At 41.1% G+C, this 10,545-nt stretch overlaps 1 protein-coding gene across 1 annotated transcript; it reads right to left on the minus strand.

Moving 5' to 3' along the window:
* Positions 1-4,183: 4,183 nt before the first annotated feature.
* On the minus strand, positions 4,184-8,602 carry LOC124290054. The gene is made up of 5 exons (XM_046726741.1): positions 8,474-8,602; positions 6,443-6,579; positions 5,708-5,891; positions 5,215-5,261; positions 4,184-4,310 (listed from the first exon to the last, which is right to left on the minus strand). The coding sequence occupies exons 1-4, from the start codon at positions 8,518-8,520 to the stop codon at positions 5,258-5,260; spliced, it is 372 nt and encodes a 123-aa protein (XP_046582697.1). The 5' UTR covers positions 8,521-8,602; the 3' UTR covers positions 4,184-4,310; positions 5,215-5,257.
* Positions 8,603-10,545: the final 1,943 nt, after the last annotated feature.

Consider the following 10,545-nt stretch of genomic DNA (forward strand, 5'->3'; position numbering starts at 1 on the left):
ATTTTCCCAAGACTACACAAGACAAGTGTTAACTCTCGACTATATCTTGGCCGCACCTGTCAGGAAGATGAATAAAAACTGAACCGAAAATATCCATATGTAAAGTAGCAATCGAAGATAAGGTTATGCTAGGCTATAGTTCGCTGACATGTTGCTGGACTATTTCCCAATGCGTCTATGTACAAGCACAAACGGGCTGTGGGTAAGTCGTGTGGTTAAAGCGTTCGCTCGTCACACCGAAGACCCGGGATCGAATCCCCATATGGGTACATTGTCAGAAGCCCATTTCTGGTGTCCCCCGCCGTGATATTGCTGGAATATTGTTAAAAGCGGCGTAAAACCAAAGTCACTCACTCACAAGCACAAAATATATCCAGAGACAAGAGTTGTATGGTTGTCTTACAGATGGGTACTGCACTTGTACACGATCAAGGCTTGAAGCCTGAACAAAACCATAGATCTCCTTTCTTAACGTATTTGGGGAATTTATCACTTCACAAATTACAAAAACTCAATGTCAATACACTATTTTTGTTGGCGATATATCTGGCCACAACGAGGTTACATACCCTTGAAGATCCGGGTTAGAATTTGTCTTCAGCAACTTCTTGTTCTAAGAGGCGACTCAAAGGTTCTGGGGTCAGACTCGTTTAGTTGGTGGATGCATGTCATTGAATCCCAATTAATTAGATCGATGCCCATGATATCAGTCAATGGGTTGTGTTGTCCAGATTCGATTATTTACAAACCGCCCTCATATAGCGGGAAAGAAGACAAACAAGCAAATCATCAGGGTCCCGATCCACAAAGCGCTTGTAACGTTACGACCTGTCGTAACTCTATAGTTTAACATAGGCTCACGAATGTCGTAGCGCTATGAACGCTTTGTGGATCGGGACCCAGGGCTATAAGTTGGGCGGTCAAAATGAGAAAGGGTCAGACATTAAATGTGATGACCAAATGACCAACCTTGGTGCAGGGGATTATATGTTTCTTGTTCCCTGTTAAAGCTATTGGTTTCTTCCCCCTAGTGCTCATCTTCACCTGTCTGTGCGCACGCACGCACGCACACACACACACACTAGTATATGTGTGCACAGACAGGGGAAGATGTTGTCACAGACTAAGGCCTGAACCCACGCCCGTGTGTGTATGTGTGAGAACGTGTGTATAGAACGGAGATCCTATTTGTGTGTGTGTGTGTTACCGAGGATCTCCGTTCTATTTTGTCTGCTTAGCACAAACTAAGGCATACGTTATGATTACAATTGAATAATAGTGATTGTTTACATGATGACGTCACATATAGGTGATGCATCATATTATTTCTAAAAATATACACAGTTGGTGTTGATAATAAAAGGTTTATAAAATAGGTTATAATTACACTTTCACACTGTCTGACGTTAGTTAGTGATACGCGATAGATATGTTTACTTTATGTGCGAGCAGTAATATGTTTACTAACTTAAGGTACTTAATTGATAATAATTAGATATTTAGCACTATGAAATAGAGAAGGAATATAGAGAGGGTTCTCAACTGTGAATGAGGAAAAATACAACAATAGGAAGATATTGTGTCAGCCATGCATGTGTGATTGCTGACGGATGACAATCGAATGTGAATTTATATTGTCATACGTCACAGGTGTAGAAGCCCGTGAGCCAAATACGGGTAGCACGTACAACTCCCTATATAAGACAGTGGAGAAGCAGCCTTCTGATGAAAAGATACAGAAATAAAAGACTGCCGGCGACATATATAAGAACTTACCCAAGTAAAAATTGTTTCCCTTCTCCAATGTACAAGTACGCACAAAGACGCCTGTTCATTCAAGTTTACCGTTACAATAGAGGAACGTCTCTTTTAAAGAAAACCTATTTGCAGTTGCCATTTAAATGCAAACTAATTACACCAACACATGTTCAGGTGAACACGTATTAGTCCAATATTTAATCCAGTGTGATTCTTGTTCCTGTAGGTGTTGCATAAATTTCTTTGTGGAAAATCTCATCATAATGAGAGCATTTGATCAGATTCGTCTTACTTCTCAGGCTATACGTGTCGTTCTAGTTCGTTTCGAAGATACGGAAATCAGACATGGTTTAAATGTTTTGTGCTCTCATACAGGGAATTCAAAGCCCCACCGCTGAATGGCTAATTAATGAGTCTTTAGGGGTCTCCACTAGTCCTTGAATATATATATTGTCTTGAAATCATCGAAAAGCAAGACAATTCAGTGATTGACTTCATGCGCATCACGTATTCTTACACAGGAGGTGGTGTAGTAGCCTGGTGGTTAAAGCGTTCGCTCTTCAAACCGAAGACCTGGTTCCCCACATGGAGACAATGTACTTTCCACACCATGATAGTGCTGGAATAGAGGGGAGGCACAGTATATGTAACTATATCTGTTGGTTGATTTTCCTAGTACATGATTCAAAACATTTGTTTCAGATTTTGTCTGTTGTAGAGCCCTCTTCAACATTGTCTTCATAATTTTGCACCGTTGCAAAAGATGCTTCAGCTATATTTTACGTGTTCCAAAATTCCTTACTTGTTTTGGGTCAGAATAAGTAATAGTGTAAACCATAATTTGTAGGACCTATAAAGAAACCGCAAGTAGGGTTTTCTTTTTTAAAGATATTATCTACGTACCTATTCATGCAGCGATTAAGAGTGACATTCTCTACTGCTACTAGGTCAAGGTCATATTGTCCGTTTCATGCAGGTGCGCCGTCTTTATAAAATGCTGATAAGATGGAACACTGTAAGAATACTTTCTGCTAGATATCTATGACTCGTGTGGACGCGGGGGCGTGTGTTCCTGGACTACGTAACCGGTTGCCTGGAGTTGCGTCCCCTGTCTGTCAATATAAATAAGTTACGCACATGATTGAGTCTGGACTATCCTTCGGTTTCCTTCGAGAGATTATCTAGCAAATCGCCTTATTATTATTATTATTATAGGATATTTATATAGCGCACATATCCACGCAACTAGTGCATGGTCAAGCCGCTGGTATGTCCAGCTAAAACATGTACAGTGGCTCTAAGCACAAATTATGCGCAAAGCGCCAACCAGTCATATACTACCTATCAAAAGTTTGTAAATGTATACTTCAGTCAACTGTTCTGATCTAAACTTTGCAAAATATTCCATTATGTTTAAAGGTAATGTTTACACATGAATTGATGTATCGTAAAAAAAATACGTAACGTTGAAAAGATTGTTGTCACGAGTTCAATAAATGATGAAATTCAGTGAAAATTGGCGAATTCTTATCAAACCTTTACACCAAAACTCAGCTGTTCACTTGCACGTTATTTCCACTAGCTTTTCAGATATTTGATGCATAATCCTCGTGCAATTCATCTGCATAAGGTGTGCAGTTGGTTCCCCGAAGTTAGTGGAGAAATTCATCTTCGATGTAACCGTGTGTATATATATGTACACACACACACACACACACACACACATATACATATATAACATATAGTGAGTGCTTTAAGCGAGTCTAAACTTTGGATGGGTAGTATACAATTATTAGGTTTACATTAATAGAACAAGGGCATTGGGGTAGCTTAGTAGGTAAAGCGTTCGCCCATCAAGCTGAAAACCTGAGTTCTATTCCACACTTGGTGTACAATGTGTGATGACATGTGTAACCCTGTAATATTTCTTGAAGTATTGCTAAAATTTGCGTTTTAGAGGAAATATCACATGGGTGAGATCAAGCAATATTTCCTAAAAATATCAAACTGCATCATGTCTGTTTGTTGTTTTATATGTTATCAATGCGGTATGGACCAGACAATCCAGTGACTGACTTCATGTGCACCGATCTTTGAAATTTGGATACGATGACGTGCACCGACGTGCCTGACCACCCGATTCCGTTAGTCGCCTTTTACGACAAACGTGTTAAGATCAATTTTAACCGGGACCTTCACGCCCCTGATTATTTCGAGACTGTCCTTATAAAACTTGAAAATTGCACAGTGCGCTAAGGGGCGGTGGGGTAGTCTAGTGGTTAAAGCGTTCGCTCGTCAGGCCGAAGACCCAGGTTCGATTCCCAATTCAACATTGGTGCATTGTGTGAAGCCCATTTCTGATATTTTTGAAATATTGCTAAAAATCAAACTCACTCACTCACTCTGAGTGCGGCAAACAAACATGTAACGTTGTTGCTATATTTTATTGAATGATTCCGTTGAGCAGTTATTACTGCAAGTGATCACGTGATCTAGTGATGGTGACCCAAGTGGAGGCCGTGGCCGTGAAGGTGAGCTGTCTTCGTCAAAATCTGAAAAGCAATATCAAAATACCTGATCATTTCTATATATATGTATGTCGGTGAACTCATCTGTCCATGTCTGGATTATAAATAATCGATTCTGGATTAGACAATCTAGTGATTGATGCAATGAGCAGCCATCTACACCTTCGGGGAGTCTTTCTGAGTCTTATCTTATCGCAGTAATTTTGTTAGTTTTTTAAGTAGCTGAGAATCGTTGCTGTGACAACCATCACTAATCCTTCTCAAGGGGTTTACATAACAACGGGGAGGTGGTATTACACTGATGCGATCAATTTCTGGCGTGTTTGTAGTTTTGCAGGATGTTTGTTCTTAAACACAATGAACCCCATGATGATCCTGGTAAGAATTGGTTTTCAGGGACTCATGCAAGAGCGACTAACGGGATCGGGTCAGCCAGGCTTGCTTTTAACTTGGCTGACACGTCATCGTATCCCAAATTACGTAGATAGATGCTCATTATGTTGATCACTGGATTGTCTGGTCAAGACTCGATTATTTACAGACCGCCGCCATATAGCTGAAATATTGCTGAGTGCGGCGTAAAACAACAACCAAGCAAACTTAAACGTCACGAAATATGACATCAGCCTGCATGTACTGACCGGCCAACCAATGATGGATATTATCAGCAACGATTTTTTATTTTGGTTTAACATCGAACTCGGCAATGATCGGGATACAATAACACGCAAGGAAGGAAGCCACCCAGACTGACCACCCTCTTTAATCCGCATTGTTAGACATGCCTTGGTTGCTGGGGTCATATTCAAACTCATGATCTCTACGGGGGTTCTGGCAAGAAAACGGGAGCCTACGAAACAAAAAGATACATATTTCAGCTGGTTATAGACACGCACTGTTACTAATCTAACAAGCTATGTACACTTACGTCCATCCAAAAGGCTGTAAATTCCGTCTTTGAGACTTCTTTGTTATCTAAAAAAATGTAAAACGAACATTGAAATGACATATTCTGGACGCTACAAACGGTTTCAGTTACTTTGGTTTGTGGGAATGTTCAGGTCGAGACTATGGGGCTTTTGACTCTATATGTTTGTTACTCTATAAACCTAGTTTGTCCCATCACCTTGGGAAACCTAGACGACACAATCGCCTGTGACAAAATCAGGGCGAACAATCTCCGGCAAAAGATCTTGTTTCATCGGTTTGGGGGATCTGTAATCCAAAGCTGTATTCCGACTATATCTCAGTGGTCTGTTAATAATTCAATTTGAGCTGGACCAATTAGTGATTAATGTAATGACGGACGCCAGTATCAAATGGGGGAAATATTTTCTGCATGATATAAATAAATTAAACCATATTCATCATAGTCGACGTGTGTTCGCTCGTCACGCTGAAACCATTAACGTATTTCTTACCGTCGAGATCCATTTTTAAAAGAAAGACGATATCGATGTCCGTATTTCTTACCGTGGGTCCAGTATCGATGTCTGTTGTCGTCGTTAGCGTCGAACTCCTTGAAGACAGCATGGGTGTACTCCTTGAGAGGGGAGTGAGAGGGGACGGAGTCCATGTATTCGTGGTGGGTGATAATGTGATCACCTGGTGACAAATACTGAATATTACACTACGGACAGACCCATTAATGCTCTTGTGAGAAGGGGATATATTTTTCATATTTTTTGTTTGTCTAAAGGAACATTATCCTATGAAATACTGTATGTTGTTTTCTTAAACCTATCACAACCTATTTTTTCCAGTTATATTTTAAAAAAGACACATGTTGATTTTTTCCGCAGTCGGGACAGACTATCCAGTGATTGTCATTAAGAGCAAAGTACCACTAACTCAACAACATATCACATGCGCGGGCTGGTCACTTATTGGGGGCGGGGAAAGTTTGGTCTCAGTTAGTACTATCACATGAAGCGGAAAACACGCACACGCACACACACAAACACAAACACAAACACGCAAGCACGCATACACACACATTTACGTGAAATTGTTTCCTATTTCCCTGACATCCACTCTTAGACCAAAGACACACTGACACCCGCTCCCGTTCTTCCCAAGGACACCATGACACCAACTAGCAGTCTTAGACCAAAGACACTCCAACTCTTAAACACAGACACCTATCCCAGTCTTACCATTGTCATCGTAGTGAGCAAAGACACCGGTCAACTCATATCTTTCAAAGATGCCGTCGCCATTAGCATCCGAGCTCAGCCAGACATCTCCAATTACGTTAGTGTAGATTTCATGGCTGTTGTGATTATGGTGTTGGCTGGATAATTAGAAATAACATCTCAGCAGCACAATATATAATACCAATCAACATGTCCGTCCCTGTCTTTGCTACGATCGAGCAAAACTCAAAAACCTCTTAATATTTCTTGTTGAAACCTGTTATTTGTTGCATTATTCCAAAATGGATAAATATCCTGCTATTAAACTTGTTCAAACCGAAACATAAGTCTCATTAACCTATTCAGACAATGACCTACTTTTCAGCCGATCCGAATTTTCTCGTGTGAAAGTGAAAGAGACACCACAAACAACTATGGTTACACTAAATTTAAATTTTTTGTTTCATAAGAAAATGGTATTTATAAATAAATTTTAATTTTATTCTTTAATAAGATCGTATTTCTATATTTTATGGCGAGGTGTAGGCAGCATGATCTTAACTAAGACGTCACAGACTGCCCCTGTTTGATGAGGTCGTAAAATGATTCACAATTCATCTGGCTCACTGGTTACACCTGTTATGTGTTTCTTGCGTTCATTTCATGTAGTTTTGTAACGCACAATGTGATTAATGAAATATCAAGTCCGTACCAGACCGCCAAACTTTTCTAGCGGTAGAGCCTCGTTTGAGATTTCCACGATTTCCAAATTTCCGTTTGTCAGAGCACGCTGCACAACATGTTTGCAAGGATTAAAAGGAGCGTAGTGTTGCAATATACAAGTGCTTAGATGTATCAAATAATACTGATTAATATTTATGTATCCAGTTGAATGAATTTGTTTCAAAATTCTGGACTGGTTATTGTGCTAGCCTGCGCAATAGGACGGAACTCAGCCAGCAGGAAACGAGACTGTTGTGTAATCAATGTTTTGACTAGTACAGATCGGTCTAGAGATGAACTAGTACGTTTTGATGATCGTGGATTATTTTTCCTCTGGGTATGTTTTTAACGTAAATGCAGGCTCATTGTGAAAATAAGGTCACTGTTTGTTTTCAAAGCAAAACTTGGATTCGTTAAAAACTGAAAGGTATTATTTTAGGCTAAACTGAGCTCACGTAGGCAATTAAGAGCCATTTCGGAAATGAACCACATCGGGATTTTAATGTCGCAAGCAAACAATGCGAAGTAGACGGACATCTCAGCATACAAAGTTTTATGTTATGTAACCAGGTTTCGGAAGAACTAACTAAGGAATAAGGCTGAGATGTACATTCAAAGTGAGTCAGTGACTTTAGTTTTTACGCCGCACTCAGCACTATTCCAGCTACATGGCGGCGGTCTGTAAATAATCGAGACAGGGCCAGACAATCCAGTGATCAACAGCATGAGCATCGACCTACGCAATTTGGATACGATTCAAAGACATCAACGACTATGTCGCCGACGATGTTGGCATACCTGTCAAGCAATGACATGCATTCTTACCCCGAATTCCCGAGGGTGGTGGTTGATGTTATGATCATCATTCAGTGTGGGAAGGGGAATGTGTTAGTCGTTTCATTATCAATAACTGCATAGGCACGTTTTATATGCCTATAAATTGAAGATTGCAATATCCGGGCGTTTTCCAATAAATATTTTACACATTTACTAGATGTCCATGTCTACATTATGGCTAACTTGCAAGACCTGGTAACCGTATTGAGTGATTTGAATTTTAGCCATATTCCGAAAATTTCACGGCCGGGGACACCAAACGTGGGCTTCACACATTGTACCAATGTGGGGCATCGAACCCGGGTCTTCGGCGTGAGGAGCGAACGCTTTAACCACTAGGCTACCTCACCGCTGGGGGCCCCCGGTAACCATATTGAAATGCCAGTTTTGTCTTATGGCTATATCTCGGGAGGAGGCTTTTCAAACATTTGCAGTTAGGAGCAAAAGATTTAAAACTCAAATATATAAACACGCAGGCATTTAATAACTTACCATGAGACGCCAACAAGAAGGACTGTAACAATTAAAAAGGAAGACATTTTGAAAGCCTTCTCTATTCGGAATTCACGGCAAGGAGTAGGCCAGGGTAATCTTATCTCCTATGTCCTGTTGATTAACACCTGTTATGTTATACTTACCTGAATCATGACCGTTTACCTGACGCTGTTGTCTTGTCAAGCATGTAATTTTTATAATTGAGGCTGCGCGAAATAGCCACTGGCCCGCTAACCCGTGGCTAGTAAAAATCCCGTCGGGCCAGTAAAAGCCCACAGTCACTGGCCCGACTGGCAAGTGAATTTTCATGGGGTCATTTTGAAAATATATCACTCTCTCCGACTTGTTAAGTTATAATTCACCTTTAGATCATCCAAGATTATGGACTGATAAATTTGTTCATTATGTTAGCAGCTTAATGATGAAACCCGTGTCATGCCAACACTATCTTATTCTCATCTATTTTTGTAATCGTTTGCTTTGTTTCTACATTCAAATTTCGGGCTAGTGAATTAGTTTGTGGCATAGCTAGCCCAACTGACTAGCAAATTTAGGAAACTATTTCACACGCTGCCGTGATGATCAGGGATAGAACATCTTGTCATCGTATCACAATGGCGTAGATCGATGCTCAGGAGGTCAACTGACCGACGGAATATTGCCGAGTGAAATGAAAAATACAAATCATACCATATTTAATATGAGTAAGTCAATGCAAGAACAAATTAAATTTCTCATTTCTGGAGTTAACTGACATTATTTTCATTCGGCAAAAACCTAGTAGGTAACCATAACACTGTGTGTGAGTGAGTGAGTAAGTGTGGTTTCACGCCGCTTTTGGCAATATTCCAGCAACATCACGGCGGGGGACACCAGAATGGGCTTTATACATTGTGCTCATGTGATGAACCGAACGCTTTAACCACTGGGCTACCCCGCCGCCCCGGCATTCAGTGACGTATGGCAGAAGATTCTGATACTGAGTTCGACGCTTGATAGAGGAGGAGACTGTCAAATGTTAACCGTGCGAGGGGAGGCTACACCAGGTACTTTGCCTCTGTGACTGCAAAATATTCAGTTTGAGAAGAGTTGAGGAGGCAGATGACGAGTACTTCCGCTATTGGTTGCAACCATCCTAAAATCTGACGTACAATTGGGGGTATGGTCTCAATATAACCTAAATATACTGAACATCATTGAAAACGCACTACTTATAAACGTTCAGATTATTAAAAGCACGTGTAAGGAATTGATATTTTTTGAGTGGATAATAACAGATGGACGACTGACAAAAACAACAACACAGAAAAGACGCTCATTCATTGAAATGTTCCACAGTCAGAAAGGATCAAACACACGTGGGGTCAAATGGAAATGTCAATATCGCGTGTGACCGCCATTTGCATTGACACATGCAGTTCAAAGTCTCCTCATTGAGTCAATAAGCGTCCGAATAGAGTTCTTGAGGATGGCATTCCACTTCTGCAGTAGTGCAGCCTCAAGTTCCCGGATGTTTCGCATCTGTTACCGCCGCGAAAGACTTTGACCAATTTCGTCCCACAAGTCCTCCATGGGGGGATACATCTGGCGACTGTGCTGGCCAATGAATAACCTGGATGTGTTGCTGGATCAGATACTGCATTGAAAGTCTTGTTGTGTGTTTAAGCCCGTGCGTTGTCCTCTGAAGTTGAAACGTATCGACATCTTGGTGGTGATTTAAGACACACCTGTGCCATTTTTTCCAACCCAACCTTTACTGAAAACCCAAAGGCTTCTGAACCAGCCCATTGGCATACGCTTCATTACGGTATCTGTCAGTCAGAATTGGTCCAGCGCTGAAAATGACGAGCATGGAATTGGTCCTGTAAGGACGTTGTAGACGGCGTCGCATCGCGAGTCAGCGCTGATGACCCCCACGTCATCCTTGAACTAGTGCAGCAGTCCTGGCAATCGGCAGTGTTCAATCACTAATATGGACAAGGCCAATATTGGGATCCTGATGAAGCGTCGTAGCACGTTGTTGCCAAGGTCATTGCAGGTCACGGGTGCTGCCTGTCTACTGATGTCGT

This window comes from Haliotis rubra, unplaced genomic scaffold (genome assembly GCF_003918875.1).
Source record: "Haliotis rubra isolate DU_JTF1 unplaced genomic scaffold, ASM391887v1 Scf455, whole genome shotgun sequence".
Taxonomy (NCBI): domain Eukaryota; kingdom Metazoa; phylum Mollusca; class Gastropoda; order Lepetellida; family Haliotidae; genus Haliotis; species Haliotis rubra.

Bases quoted from the DNA above. Each gene is read 5' to 3' on its own strand.
- LOC124290054 (XM_046726741.1), bottom strand. From the start codon at position 8,520: ATGTCTTCCTTTTTAATTGTTACAGTCCTTCTTGTTGGCGTCTCATG. The intron at 6,580-8,473 runs GTAAGTTATTAA...CTAATTATCCAG, and splicing joins CTTCTTGTTGGCGTCTCATG to CCAACACCATAATCACAACA. The intron at 5,892-6,442 runs GTAAGACTGGGA...ATTTGTCACCAG, and splicing joins TGCTCACTACGATGACAATG to GTGATCACATTATCACCCAC.